General features: G+C 38.3%; 1 protein-coding gene across 1 annotated transcript in view; it reads right to left on the bottom strand.

Moving 5' to 3' along the window:
- The window catches only part of LOC104831222 (neurabin-1-like), a 43,331-nt gene extending 27,759 nt beyond the window's left edge, over positions 1 to 15,572 (bottom strand). The window contains exons 1-6 of the mRNA XM_010566647.1: positions 13,959 to 15,572; positions 2,161 to 2,293; positions 1,546 to 1,666; positions 969 to 1,073; positions 671 to 791; positions 53 to 196 (exon numbers count right to left, since the gene is read on the bottom strand). Coding sequence (XP_010564949.1) covers positions 53 to 196; positions 671 to 791; positions 969 to 1,073; positions 1,546 to 1,666; positions 2,161 to 2,293; positions 13,959 to 15,572 — 2,238 coding nt within the window. The remainder of the gene's footprint in view (positions 1 to 52; positions 197 to 670; positions 792 to 968; positions 1,074 to 1,545; positions 1,667 to 2,160; positions 2,294 to 13,958) is intronic.
- Positions 15,573 to 16,026: the final 454 nt, after the last annotated feature.

Below are 16,026 nucleotides of genomic sequence, written 5' to 3'. Positions count from 1 at the left end.
CAGGTGCTCCCCCAGTGCATCACAAAGAATATTTAAGAAACTGCCACCACACCTCTTTAAATTTAAGAAGAGACTGTGCTGAATCCATATCCAGTGGTAAACCAATATCTTCATTTTCAGGAAGATCAAAAACTTCTACAGATTTTCCATGTAAATGTGACTCATATGTATCATCATCATCATCATAGTCATCATCCTGACAAAATGGGAAGATCATGACATTCTCTAACACACACACTTTGTTTGCATTATAGTAGCAGCAATAACAAAAGCATACAATCAAGGAATCCAAACAGTTGCAAAACTTTTCTCAACTAGTTACTATGCCATTTTAGTTTCTTATACCCATGATAAGTTTTAAAGATGACTTGCAAACACCTTCATCAAAGTACCACAAGAGAGAGCTAAGCCAGCCATGCACAAAACAATCACACACAGCTGATACCTTTGGGATTACTGATAAACTGGAAGTATAGCAAGTAGTGCTAATCATGTGCCTTGATAATAGTAATGTATGAAGTTTGTACTTTGTTTTTAACAAGTTGCCTCTTTTACCTTTTTTTTTTTGCTTCAATTTGATTCAAAAAACATTTATTCCACTTGCAGAAATTATTGCACGTAGCAGTAATCATGTACTTTTAAAAATATTTAAGTATGTACGATGTTTTACCTGCTCTGTATCATCATGAACATAGTGCTGCTCATACAGACATCTCTCTTGCTCTAAGGTCTCACTAATGAGGCGGGCTACTTCACTCTGAGTCCCTGGCTTCTCTCTCCCAATGAGAAAACTACAGAAGAGAAACAAATTACCTTGAAGCAAAAAGTTTAAGATATGCTTAAGAAATTAGTTTGCCATACTGCTGCCTTCAGCAATGTCTTTGTAAAACTTTCAGATTATGGTTTTGTATTCTCCGTTAATGAAGAATGAAAAAAAGAAAGTAGTATTTCATAGAAAACATACATACCTCACTGTGCCTTTGGTGTTTTTTAATACAGTGGCTGCAAAGAACTGAGTAACTCCGACCAGACTTATGCCATCAACCTCAACAATCTGATCATTTACTTGAATTCTGCAAAATAAATAAATGCTTAGCTAACACTTCAACAAAAATATTTTGGCTTGATAGATTTTTGACATGACAAGTATCACTTAAAAGTCAATAGTAGTTATAATAAGAATTTCTCAGTTACTATGCAGATCACCAATTAAAATTTACATGGCATTTGCCTTGATATTTTTTATACTGTTTACACAGTGATTGCTGTCCTGGGGTATCAACATGATTTTGTGGCACTTTTACACTTGGGTACATCCTAAGCTTTTCTCATATATGCTGTAAGCAGATCTACACTTATTTTGCAAAAATGTCCTATATTAAATAAATTTTTTTTTAAAAAATTAACATAATGCAGGAATGTAATATTTATTCAGCCACATTCAGCTTTTGTACTTTTATTCACAGTATTTAGCATATCCAATGAAAACAACTGGGCTCAGTTAGAAATTTGTAAAAAGCATGATCAATTCAATGAAAAACTCACCGTCCATCTCTCTGAGCAGCTCCACCATCTGTTATTGTTTTTACAAAAATACCTAGTTTTTCCAGTCCCTGATCAGCACCAACTCCCATTCCAATAATACTGATGCCCAGACCACTGTCACCTAAGGGATTAAAAAATCTAACGTTAGCCGCATAACACAAGATGTAACACTTCGCAGTAGTGAGCTGTTTCAAAGCACTCCAAGTCCTTCCATGCAAAAGATATGAAAATTCACTTAAAAAAAAAAAAAAGACAACATATTTGTCTATCTAGATACTACTTAAAGCCTTTTTGTTCTGTAGTTATGACTGCCTGTTAGATTCAAAGCTTCATGGTATCTGGAAGAGATAGCAACGTTTATGAATTGTATATATTTTGGTGCACATCTGTCACTCAGTAATGTAGCCTTCCTAACTTCAATTAAGTATGACAATTTGCACTTAGTAGAGGCCTGTCCAGTTAACATTCACTAAATTCAATAGAACTAGCCATAAATGTAAGCCTGAACACACGTTCAAAAATTCAAGACCTAAATTCAGGGAAAATAGAGTTTACAGTTGTTTTATCTTTTGTGCGCATAGTATCTCTTGCAAATGTTCAAGGTTTGATTTGCACCTTTTTCAATTTCCACAGGAAACACTTCCATTTTTTCCACCCTTTTCTCAAGTTCATACTCAGCTGAGGCTGCCACAGGGTCAACTTCTTCATTACGTCTATCATAGTCTTCATTTGAGTAAGTACTGAAAACCTAAGAAAGGTAACAGAAAACTTTTTTTAGTGCTTTCCCACCCCATTTCAAACATGACATAATTGAAAGAAAATCAGCAAGGAAATTAAAGTGGTATTTTTAGAGATCTCATTTTCTAAACAACCATCAATTTAATAAATACTGCTGCTGCAAGACAGTTTCTAACTTGCAGAGAAGTAACATTTTAGAAGTTTCAAACAATTCCTTAAACACTTTTTGTGTTGTAAATGCACAGTTAAAAGAAATCAGTCAAGCAATCAGTCATCTCCTCTTTGATATGACTTTTTTTTTTTTTTTAGGACTACATTTCCCCAAATCCTTCTTCCTCTCTTCTTCCCTCCCCCCACACCATCTGCCAATTGCAGTGCTTCAAACAGATGTAGTTTTCTGATTTTGCAAGGGAATCACGCAGTTTCCCAGGAAAAGGAAATGCCTTGTTACATACATTACTATTTTTGGTAATCACTCCAACTGAATTTCTGAATTGTTAAAAATAAAAGATAAACAAACAACATGAATTAAGACAGAAATCTAGAATAATGAGCTACACGTAACAGGGTTAATTTTACTTATGAGCATGTTCATTGATTGTATTTAAATTCGTAAGTTAGAAAAAAAAGAAAAAATAATACACCACCACCCCTTTATCTGAAAAACAAGGTTTATCTGCTTAAGTTTTTGCAGGCACTGAGTGTTTTACTCAAGGTCACTGTAAGAGAAAAGTTATGGATTGCAGCTGCAGCAGCCATCTCCCTAATCAAGAACATACAGTGCTGACACACAGTTAATTTACACGAGCCTACTAAGTTTTTGCAACTTTTGCATTTTCCCACTAAGACTACCTAGACAGGTAACTGCAATCATGTAAATAAGACAGAATTAACTGTAATTAGCTGTAATTAACATTTTCCCAGTGAATTTACATCCACTAGTATATGGTGTTAGCTCTGCATGGCAGTAGCCTCAGACACAGGAAAACGTTTATTGAAACAGATTACCAAAAAGCAACTAATGTAACTCAGCATTTCCCATGGGGAGCTTACTGCTTCACCTGCAGATTACAGCTGGCAGACAGCTTCACAAACTCTCTGCCAAATCCTGCAGAACAGCTACTCCAGAAACATGGCATGGCCATATACCAGCCCAGTAAGTAAGCAAGATTAGATGCACTTGGCTGAAAGGGAAGGAAGAAACCCACTCTCGGAAGTCTTACGTTTCCCCCAATAAAAGAACCTTCCTGAAAAGTTGTGCTTCCCAAGTCTTGCATAAGGTAGACAAACTAATAAACTCCTTTGGACTACCATACAGACACCAGTGGGCAACAACTGGACACTGAAACAAGGGTTGCAATTACAGTATCTGTCTTCCATAAATTTTACAGAAAAATCTGCAAAATAGACAAAGAAAACCATACAAATGGTCTCAAGTATTCTTACTCTATAAGAAAAAAGGTGGCCAAGTTCTTTAATTTAATGTCCCTCCCCACCCCCTCAAATCAGTAAATAGGATATGAAGCAGAAGCATTTCATGAAGCACTATTCTCCCTTTGGAACAAGACCCGTCTAGTTTGGTTCCTTTCCATCCCAATAGAAAAAACAATCTCTCTAAAAATATAATCAAGTTATAAGAAGATGAATTACAAAATTATAAAAAGGAAGTTAATGAGTGGACAAATGGTAACTTGTTAATGAGAATATGTGAATTCTTGAGGACAAATCAAATACTGGGGCATGAAAAAAATCAAGTTTGCTTATTTCTAAGTGTACATATGTTCTAGTATTAATAATATGAGTAAAATGTTAAAGATCACTACCAAATGGCTGAATGAGCAAAAGGTGGATAATGGTAGTAGTTCATTTTGGAGACACTGACAACTGTATTTTCTTGATTCTTTATAATTCAGTGGTCTAACTCACAAAGCAGAAGATGATGCAAGTACTCACTATCTACTGAAGAATTACATTAGCAAAGGAATGACTAGTTTCTTACACAACCATTTATAAAATGCTGGAAATGTGGGGTAAGCAAAGTTGGACCATCATAACAGCATTACATATGCTGCAAATCTTAGGCTGCCAGCCCTAAAATATCTCTGGAATTTCTAAAAATTATTAAATATTTTTCCAGTTTGAAAGTAACACCATTGTACTTGAGAGTCTCATGGAATTTGCCTGTTTTGACACAAAATTGATCATAGGAATTGATCATCTGCCGGGAGTGGATCATAGAATTTAAAATTAGTGGTAGCTTAGATTCCAGTGATCTTTATAATTGTTACTCATAAAATAATAGCACAAATATATCTATGCAGATGAAAACTACTAATATTTATGCACACTAGCTTTTTAAGAAAAACCTATCGGAAATAAATTCTGACTAATCAACTCAGAGAAAGAATTCACAATTTGCTCTTAAAGTGACAGATGGCAAATGTGTGATGACATTTAGGTAATATTCTAAAAAACATAACTTCACAATTAAGACAAGACAGACTCATTTCAAAATGGTAAGAATCCCCCCCCCCCGACTCCAGAAAAATAATTTTGAGGAAAAACATGAATTTACAAAGAATAGAGGAAAAGCAAAACTGATATATAACCAGAAGCGAAACACTGCAATAACAAAAAGAAAAGCAAGAGCACACTAAGAAAACTATGGCCAAAGAGTCAAGGGCAAAAGACGGAAATCTTTGTTGTGTACATGTGGAATCATAACACGGTATTCATCTTTTGTGAGATGGGAACAGTAAAATTGTTGATACTAATATAGAAAAAACAGAACTGCTCAGCAAGTTGTTCTTGCCAAGCAGCAAAAGTAACATTAAACACAGTTAAAATGTGGATAACAAATAATAAGTTACAAAGTTTAGAAGATTGATGAGAATGCTAAACAAAGTTCATCCCTGCCCCATGTCTGGCGGGGTTTAGTCACTGAATCAAATGCGTTAAGGACAAAAGAAATTCTGATCTTACTATTTAAAAGCCACTGCTAGCCAGAGATCATAAAAGTGTAGTGTGCAAGTGATATTTTTTAAAGATATGCTTTAGCAAACACAAGTTATTGTCTCAACATAGGAGAAACCAGATGAATTTTACTGTGGAAACCATGTGAACTTTACAAGCCTTTTACCATAGCTTGTTACATATCCAGAAGCTTAACATACCATTAATAACTTCTGGATCCTGTCAAGCTAATAAATGATGAAGAACCCTGCTATGTGAAAAAAGAATTTCTTTTTACACTCAAGACTTCTTTTCTTCAGAATGAATAAAAATAATTTGAATCTAAAAAAGTTCTGGCAGACTGCTGAATTTTTAAGGATTATTTTAATTAAATTGTTAATATACATAACTGGAAATTTTCAACTTAGTCTTTTATACTTAGTCCTTGGACAGCAAATATATTTATTTGGAGACAGAACAAACTGCATTCTTCACACCAGGAAAATGAGTCACTTTTTGAATGCAAAACTCAGTTTGCCTCCTCCTGTGAACATGCTAATATCAACATCATCAAGATCAGCAGTCAAAAACAACCAATGCAGCCTACTGCCTAAAAGATCTTACTGTTCAGTTCCTGTTACCATACGGAACTAATAAACTCTATTTTATCATTTTAGTACTATCACAGAAAACAGCATCATCACAGAAAAACAACAATCTCGCTTAATTCAAAATCTTAGCAGCACATAAAAAGCTCTACTTAAGAAGTATGTTAGTTTTAGCAGAACATTCATTTTGTTAGAGGGTAAACACTAATTTACCACGTGTTTGCATGAAACTGCTATGAAGTCATAAAACACAGTCCAAAGACCTTCACTCCTATATTCATTTCTAGTAGATAATTTGTGCCTGATCAAAACCAGAACATTACAAAAGTAATTAAACTAAGATTAAGAAATCAGTAACTGCCCAGAAGGGCTCCCAACTAATTGGAACAGAAGCACTATCAATATCACTTTAAAATTTAAAATACCGTAGTATTTGCTGGAAAGCCTCACAACACCTGCACAGGCAATTAAGGGAACACTTAACAGCTGAGAGAGGCACTGAAGTGTTACTAACACCTCTGCCGGGACAACACACCTCTGAAACACAATTCTTACTTTGAATGTGCAAGTTTACTGACACCTAATAAAGCCAAACATTCAAAACACAAGTTACAGCTCAGGGAAAATTGTCTGGTAGTGAACAGTTTCAGCTTTTCAAACTGATTGCCTTTGCCATGCCTGGCAAAATGTGAAGTGCCCAGGCAAACGTGAATAATCATTTGAAACAGTAGCACTGAAGCAGGGCTGAAGTATAAGGTACACTTCACAGTTTACTCTTAAAATCTCTTCGGTTAAAGTAGACATCTCATTATGGCAACCCACTGTTCCCTCTGTTTCCGAAAGCTACACAGTTAGTATTTTATTACGACTACTTGTTATATTTTAAGTGAATAAGTGACTATACCTGATTTAAGTCAATTCATGCTATCAAATCCTTTAATCAGCAAACAGAAATACCTCGCTTACTTTTTTTTTTTAAACACACTTTCACTCTTCTCCAAAAAGTATTCAGAATGGTTGGTAACTGTTAAACAGGTTAATACTACAAGCGATTACACTCAATGTAGCATTTTCTGTTACCAAACAGGTGGACAGGCAGGCTGTGCACACTTTTGCACTCAATCCTGTAGCTCTGCATGACTTAATCAAAAACCCCAAACAAGTCAGTTTACATAAAGGCATAGGCGCAACCTTGCTTCAGATCTACAGTACAGACAATTTCATATAGATAATTTCAATAAATAAATCAGTTTTTTTACCAGTCTCACTATTCTCTACTTAATTCTCAATAAAACCAATAAAAATTATTGTCTAGTTCTGTATTGTACTGCAGGGGCAAAGGCACTGGAGCTAGCTAGAAAGCAAGAAAGACAACATGGTATCTGTTTCAGTCAGGTCATGCTACCTACTCCAGAAGGAGAAACACTCCTTCACTTTCAGGTATTTCATTTTTAAATCCCAGTGAAAGAAACATTGGAAGACAGAGAAAAGCATCCATTCACAGTTGGTGCACCGATTCTACTTCAGTTCAAACATTCAGAGGAGAAGCTGAGAGACAATCCATGTCCTCCCTCTGTGGAAGTGGAGCTCCACTGTGACCTGGTTGTACTCCACCACCATCTCAGTTGAGATGGCATTGCTCTCTGACTGACAAAGAGACTGAAAGACTCCAAATAAATAGCATATGATCAGAAGAGGCAAAACCTACTCACAATATCACATAAAGGGGGGGGCACCCCCCAAAAATCTTAGTTCCTGAAAGACTTTATATAAAGAAAGTGATTAAATTATCAACATCCACAAGCTTCACAGGTGCCTTGGTACCACCAATTTAAGCCTGGCAATCCAGAAGAATTAGATATGTGTTTTCATTTAGTATTCACCAAACCAAAAATCTTGACCTGACCAAATCTAAATAGCAAGCAAATTGTTAAGAGGAACTTAAAAAGAAAAACAATGAACACAAAAATGGTCGACCTGGCTGTTTTCTAAAGGCCATAAGAAGAAACAACAACAAAGTAACCCTGCCGTACCAGATCAACTTAATTACCTAATCTGCAGTAATACTGTCACTAACAATGATCAATACCCCAGGTCTGAAAAGGAGGATCATCTCACTATACCGAGACACATCAGAGGGCGATGGAGGAAAATGATTGAGAAATAAATCTAAAGAGTTTGCATGTTGCCCTTTGGAATAATACTTTACTACGCAATAAAAATATAAGAACCCTGAAAAAACCCCTCTGCTACACTGCACCTTCATGATCTCAAGATTACAAAATATGTACTCAGATAATAGAGGCACACTTCTTTTCATTGATGTCCTCTGAGTGTTCACCTTCTCTTTTATGTTAGAATGATATGAAAAGGGATAATTTATTTTTTCCATCTCTCAAAAGGTAAACTACAAACAAGTTTAAGCTACTGCCTGTTCACATTTATCAGTCTAGGTTAAGTATTCGCAGGTGCTAATAACAACAATCATAAAAAAGATGCCGAATCTTTCAGCAGCTTAACTGTTGAGCTAATGAACTTGCCTCCTATAAATTTGCTTGTCTTTGCTCAGTGTTTCTTCTGACTACATCTCCCATGAAACCCTCACGAGCCTCCTATTCGCTTCCTTTCCTCCCTCCTGTTCCCCACAGCTATTCTCAGAGCAAAACAGCACAGGCTGGACATGCATAGTGATCAGCTAACATTAAGTCAAAAAAGAACAACTAAAACTAAAGCTGTAGTCCTGCCATCAGTGAGGGCACAAATCTGCAACTCTGACAGACATGCTAATTTTCCCCAAACCAAGCAGTATTTTAAAAATACCTTTAAAAATCTCTCTCTCTTCCCTGTCAAATCCAGGTGAAACTGCTAGGAAGTTAGAAGTTGGAGGGACTGAAAAAGGAGTGAGGACAGACAGGTCATAACCCGTCATCCTCACTGTCACCTCACCTGACATCCATAACCTGAGTGTTCTCTTACTTGTCTGTAGTTTTATAGCATCATCGAGTACATGAAACAGGGCAGCTAGTATGTCATATAACTGCATACGGGGAATAATGCAGTTAGAAATACATTGAGATATTAATGTAAAGAGTCAAGCTGCTGCAGCAGTGATCCAGGATATAAAAAGAAATTATTTTCCTTTTCTGTTCTGGTTTAGATTGCTGCTCTACAGCCCCAAACCCTCCCACTGGACTCTCATGCAAAGGCTCTTGAAATGCCAAATCAATCTACCATTGTAAAACTTACATATCAAATATTTCCTAAAAATCAAAACAGAAGACATGTGATTAAAAAAACAAAAGCCAAAGAAAGCTTGAGTTGAAAGTGCTTCTTTCTGGAGAGCTGAACAAAGGTTGTGGAATCAAAACGTAACAAGGACCAGAAAGGCATCAGAAATACTGGATATGGAACTTTCTAAACCCAGGTAAATCTATACACACAATTAAATGAATTTAGGCTTAATAAACATTTAACTTTTATGAAAATTGAATTTTCAAATTCAGTAAGATTTTAAAGATTATCTTTCCTCAAAAAAAAAAAAAAACCAAACCAAACCCTAAAATAACAAAATTTTCACGTGTGTGAAAATATGTACCCTCTTCCTCCAGTTAGTATCCCTGTTTTTAATATCTTGTACTGTTAAGTTAACCAGCTGGAAATGCCATACTCTCAGATGCAGGCAGAACACAACAGGGTTACTTTTTGTGAAAAGTCACTGAAAACTACCATGGAAAGTTTAAGTTTGAGATAAAAATATGAAGAAGAGTTGTTATGATGTTAAGTTACAAACATCGTAATGTTGATGCAAGTGATAAACAGAGCTTCAAAACAATTAAAATCTATGAGTTACAACAAACAAAACTGTCACTGCAAAAGATCCCAAACAAAGCATGATGGAAATACACTTACATTATTTGTGCCAAGAAAAAAAGCAGATGACTTCCCACATACAAGTCCATTCTGTTTAAATCTACTGTCAAATTAAATCTCTATTTTCCTAGATCAACCTACATCCATGTCACATACTTGTTTCTTAATGCCCCTGAAGTGCTTGACCAGTGGCTGACAAACAATTGACCATTTATGCAGTCATCAATTCTCTAATTACTGAAGAAACTCCAGGGTCTGGGTATCTTCCACCAGTTAGTGTATTTTGTATCCCTTTCTGTGTATGACATCGTAGGTATAGAAGTTACAGTTCAAAAATCAGAGGATGTATGAAGCTGAAGCACTACTCTGCAAGATTTTGTTAAAAGTGTTCAGAAGAATATATGTTGACCTAGAAAAATGGTGCATCTCCTAGAAGTGGTAAGCATTTACAGATATGCTGTTATACAGGCAATCTAATTCAAGTGTATCTTCATTTACTGCTTCATTAACTTCCCACAGTAAGCAGTTCTGTACTAAAAAGATTGAAGAGTATGCCAGCCTGAACAAGATTACTGTTTGTGTCCCAGCTATACATAAAACAGCTCTATTCTGATATGCAAGACAAATGGCAATATTATGAAGGACTTCCAGATTCTCTCAGGAGCAGCTGATACTCAGCTGGTTAGGACCAAGACACAAGCTATGGAACTGCTTTCAGTTTCCTTTTTAAAGAAACAAGTTTAAACTTTTGCTCAGCTGTGACAAATATAAAAGCAAAGCCTTTGTGAAGGTTTCGGTTTTGTTTCTCTCTTTTTTTTTTTTTAAAACTGATTTTAAATGAAAGTATTATTCACAAAAAGCTGGGAACACAGACTCCCATGCAACATAAACCGGATAACGCTGCTAATTAAACAGACTTACGGAAGCAAACAGCAGCCTGTACTATCTTTTCAGTTTACCTGAGCTACAGAATTTCTAAGGATTATAAATCATTGCACAAGTTAATCATAGTGCTATTAAAGGTTTCGACGACAAAGTTTGACACAGTCAGAGGTAAAAACATCTCAAGAAGTCAATTTGGAAACACGCATTTGTTTTCCCAATGGAAAGTTTCAAAATCACAAATGTCAAACAGCACTCAGTCTTTACATTTAAGTTAATTAAAGCCTCTCAAGGTAATCAGGTTTGAAAGCGAGTTTAAGCTCTACATTACAAAAGCAAAGTGAAATATAAAGGGATGACAGCACAGTTACCTGACGTTATTTGCACTGCTTGTAATGCTGATTGTTTACACAGTTTATTCAGAAAGCTTCAAGACAAAGACAAATTCAGTTCCCTCGCAAATACCTTGGACAGCTGAGTGTGCTTTACATTCCTTACTGGCTTCATATGTGGCATGAAACTAAAAATAGCAAACCCAGTCTGTGAAGTTCTGCTAATAACTGTACAGTATCACTCTCTTCACTACTGTAGGAAGGAAAAGCAATTGAGACATAATGTTCCTTAACGTCTGCAGACATCAAACAGCAGCAGGACTTAAAGAGTCAGGTCACCCATGGCAAGCAAGAAATCTTCCCACACATCATTTATGACCAGCTTCTATGGAATCAGAACACTTACTTTAAAATGTCTCATCTATGCTTATTTTCACAGGCACAAGGCAACACAAAATAAAAGAGTATTTGTATAATTATGTTCCATCTTTCCTGAAGTTATCAGATTAACTTATGTTCTTAAGCCCTGCTACAGGATGTCAGCAATTATGGATCTCTGGCATGGGTCAGTTGCAGTGCTAACAGTATTAGCTACCTTATACATCCCCTGGGAGCTCCACAGTCTCCTTCTTTTACTCAAAAGCCTTGCCAATTTTGCAACTGACTAGAAACTTCGAAGCAGAGATATTAATCAAGTTCTCTTTGCTACTGCAGCATAAATACTGATTTTAGGGTGCCTGTGTGTAAGTTATGTCCATTACCTACACACGTATCCAACTTCCCTTTTAGGTATATCAAGTACAATGGTCAGAGCTCCGTCACTGCAGAACCTTGATGACCTGAGAACGTGCTTTTTCTTGTCCAAACACCTTCTGAATGTTTTGAATTCTCCAACTCTATCAGACACCTGCTAAACAGCAACTGCAAAATACAGAGATGGTTTCTTCATAATCACTAGATAGGTGCAGAAGGAAAACAGCAAGAACGCCAAGGCCAGCCTGGCCTTTCTCAGGAGCATCTAAGAGGAGAAACGCAGGCCTTCTCCTCTAGTGGCTATGGATGTCTGGAATGGCAGTCACATTTTGGTCAAACTTACTCGTCTAAATAAAGCTGAAAAAAGAAGCTACTAGGATACATTTCTCACTGTGGCACTGCTCTAAGCTGTGGTGGGGACCAGGAATAATCTTCTGCTACCACTCAGGATGTTTTTTTCCCCTCTTCCAATTTAAGATGCACTAAAAACCTATGCATAAGGTCAAACAAGAGAGTTTTCCTTCTGTGAGGTAGAAGTGGAATTTTTCTAAAAAGTTACTGAGATATTAAAGGTACATTACTGAAAAAGATTTTGAGGAAGTGCAAATAAAGCTGAAATTCTTTATTTTATAGAGTACAAAAGCTGAAAACCATACACCAGGACTCATTCCCTACATTATTTTTAATGGCAAACTGCTAACAGTTGCTGCTAATCATTCATTCCTTGGTTGTGTAATTGATAATCTGGTACAGGTTGGTTCCTCTGGGTTTCAGAGAAGCAGCTGTAATTGAACAGTGCTATTTACCAAAAACTGAGTTTTGCCTACACGAGAGCTTCCATCGCAGCTGGCACAGAGATTTCTACTAATGCTTTCAACTAAGTCTGGCATAGACATAACAGAGAAGGCACGAAAAGCCTTCACTCCATGCTTCAGTAGTTTCGGCAATGATCAGTAAAACCCTGCCTACAGCAGGATACCAGCAGTCACTCAACGAACACACATTTACAGTAGACTCCACATAGCACTTTCCTCAGTGCACAAATGCGAGGGGAAATGGACTGATGCCCCTCCGGCTCTCTCACAGCCCTCACCAGACTTGTTATGCAGTTTCCAATAGTGGCACTCTCCCCTTCAGTGCTCCAGGTCACCACTAAAGCAGCATCAACTACAAGAAAGCCATATAAAGTCAGCCTGTCTATGGAGAGACTATAAAAAAACCCACATGCAACAAAACTTGGTTTTTGCCACAGCCAAAACATTTTTTGGGGTACAGCACTGGCGTGTGTTCAGCAAACTGGGAAATTACAGCTCTCCGCTGTAGGAAGTACAGGAGTCAACAGATTTTTTACATCCCTCTGATGAGTAAAAGTGAGTCCTGACTCTGTGCTAACGAAGTGTAAAAATTGTAGGAGAAGTGTGCTTGAGAAAGCCTGAACAGTTTCTCATTCCATCCTGGTCTGCACCTCCCAATTCTCCTCCCAAACTTTAAGAGGGACTAGAATAACCGAAGTCTGCAACAAGACTATGGGTAACCCACTGACTGAGTTGTGGAATGACTTATTTTGTGGGTGTTTTTGGTGAGGGAAGATCAGACACCTAAATCTTTTTAATTTGTTAGTGTTTTAACTTACACTACTCCTCATTATCCAGTCTGCCCTACGACTTCTACTTCTGCAAGTTCGTAGCTCAAAAATACTGATGCTAATGCTCCTACAGCTTGTTCACCAAGCCAGTATAAAAAAAACCCCAAACAACATATATATGGTTATTATTAAAGAGAATTCTAAATTCTTAAATAACGGGAACCAGTCATTGATATTTTGTCACAGTTAATTCTGAAAACAAGTCGGAAGTTGAATCTGAAGGTTGGCTATGGGGGTTTTTGTTGTTTGGTTTGGTTTCTTTTTTTGAACTTTTGTACAAAAAGTAAAAGTGAAAAAAATCCTTCCTAATGCAACACCTCAATTTTAAACAAATGGAGGCAAGTATTACAGGTCACATGTTTGTAACTCTTGCTAAAAGTTTAGTGCTCCTGAAAATGCCCAGTACATAAAATCTCATGTTTCACTATGCTATCTTATGAAGCTGCTGTGATTCAGAAATCACTTGTGACTAATTCATAAATTTTTCAATAAAATTCATAAAGTTGTAACTTCTCTCTTATTCAGTTTTGAATAAAAGCCATAAACTTACATTTTTCAAAGCTTTGAAAAATGTATTACCTGGGTATTTTTGACTATAGAACAACAACAACAAAAAAATTCAAATGTACTTACCTTGATAGGAGCTGTTGAGAACTTGACTTTTCGGTCTGGCTCAGGATCTTCCTCTTCAGAAAGTCCAGGAAACTCCTCATATTCACTGTCATACATATACTCCTCCTCCTCTCCCTCAAAAATTTCTTTGCCTTCAGGCACTTGGTTTTCTGGCTCTGTATCCCTGTCATCATCAAAAGCTGCATTCTCTATTCCAAAAGCACTGAAGTTCTCGCTCTGCTTTTCCACCACTTGCTCCTCTTCTTCAGTATCCCCTTCCTGCTCTAGAACATCCTGGACTCGTGTAACTGGACCATCTCTCCCAGACACTCCACCTCTTTCTTCTTCCCCATTGGTCTTGCTGCCTTCTGTAAACTCTTCTACCACTTCCAAGGAGTAGTCGCTCCTCTTCCCTTCCTGTACGTGACATCTGAACAGCTGATCCTCTTGAATCATGTGATCTTTCTCCAAACCTTCTTTTTCATGCCCTGAGGTTTCACCTGGTGCAACCAGCTCTGTGCAAGTCCCCTCCGTGGGGGAGACCCGGGACAGAACACTATCTGATCTCTGCTGAGCCTCCTGACCAGGCATACTGCCCATATCCCACAGGCTTCTCTCAAGTAGCAGTTGCTCTCTTTTGCCTTTTTGAAGCGCCTCGCTCATCTCATCTCTGAGGATCACAGGCACTTTGGTGGACGCAGCCTTCTCAGGACATCCTTCAGCAACAACAGATGAATCCAAACTGCGGTGGCCTCTCAAAGGGTCCTGATTTGGAGGACTATCATTTTTGGAAATTTCTTTGGATTCTTCAGTATCACTGTCACCCAGAAAGCTTTCCAGCCTCCTAGAAATGGGCCCTGCATTCAGGAAGGAGGACTTGGAACCACTGCTGGGATATTGCTGTTTCAACTCCTCATTACCTTGATTTTCAGATTTCTCCGGGGCAACTGGAAGACTCGTTTCTGTATTAAAACTGAAGTGGTCCACCACGTTGCTGCAATCAGAAGCTGAACTGCGTCTCCTCTTATCCTCACTTCTTTCACATTTGCTGGGGGAGTATCTGTCCACTGAGCTCCGCTGTTTTATATTTCTCTCAAATAGCTTCCTGGTCTCTGAAAATTTTTCTGCCAGGGCAACTTTGTCCAAGTCCGCCTCATCGTTGCTACGGATCACCTTGTCGGCAGCAGAAGGCACAGACAATGAATCCACAGGACTGCCGGAGGGGCTGGTACTTGTATTAAGATGATTATTTTTTTGGACAATGAGGAAAGATGGGCTACCTGGAGAAGGTCCGTAGTCTGCTGCCACGGCCCGGCTGATTAATTTGGTCTCAGCAGGTGGACTGCTTTCACAAGAGGGTGTGGAAGAAGAGCCTCCCATTTGCAGAAACATATTTTTGATCTTGTGTACTCTATTGCCGTAAGTGGCAGCTCTGCCTCGACTGTGTGGGTCATTTCCGCCTCCATTGGAAGAGGTGCTCAGCTTCTGATGCAAGCCCGTTTTGTTGGAAGCGTTTTCAGGATTGTTTATGCCATCAAAAGAACATTTGATAGCATGGAAATCGGATTTATAGGCATTTCGGTGTGGAGAAGCACTTCTCAAAGTCCTTTCCCCTTTGCCTTCGGTTTTCATCATTGTCAGAGAGAAAGCTCCTTCGACTCCTGAAGAAGAACGGGAAGGACAACTCCCAGGCACAAAGCTTCCACCGTCCAACACCAGGCAGAATAGAGCCCACAGAAGATCCGAAACGCAGCCTTTCACTTGGCCAGCCTCCCCGCTCGCATTGAAATGGAGCGCAGGGGAGCAGACGTAGAGAGAAAGAAATCACAGCGTCTAAATGGCCACATTGGGTATTATCCCCAGTGCGGATCGCGGTATCCGGAAAGCCATCTGCGGAGAGAACAGAGAGTTTTCATTAACTCGGGGCCTCCCTCGCCGGCGTGTGACACGAATCCGAAACTCGGGGTGGGAAACGCCGCCCGAGACCTCCCCGCGGGATAAAGCCCATTGTGTCCGCCGGGACGCGCGGACCCAGCTGCTCCCAGCCGCCCGCCCGGGCACCGACCCGGCGGCTCCGGCGGGGGATGCG

Source organism: Haliaeetus leucocephalus, unplaced genomic scaffold, assembly GCF_000737465.1.
Source record: "Haliaeetus leucocephalus isolate CR32 unplaced genomic scaffold, Haliaeetus_leucocephalus-4.0 Scaffold1, whole genome shotgun sequence".
Taxonomy (NCBI): domain Eukaryota; kingdom Metazoa; phylum Chordata; class Aves; order Accipitriformes; family Accipitridae; genus Haliaeetus; species Haliaeetus leucocephalus.
This window is presented reverse-complemented; position numbering and strand designations above follow the sequence as displayed.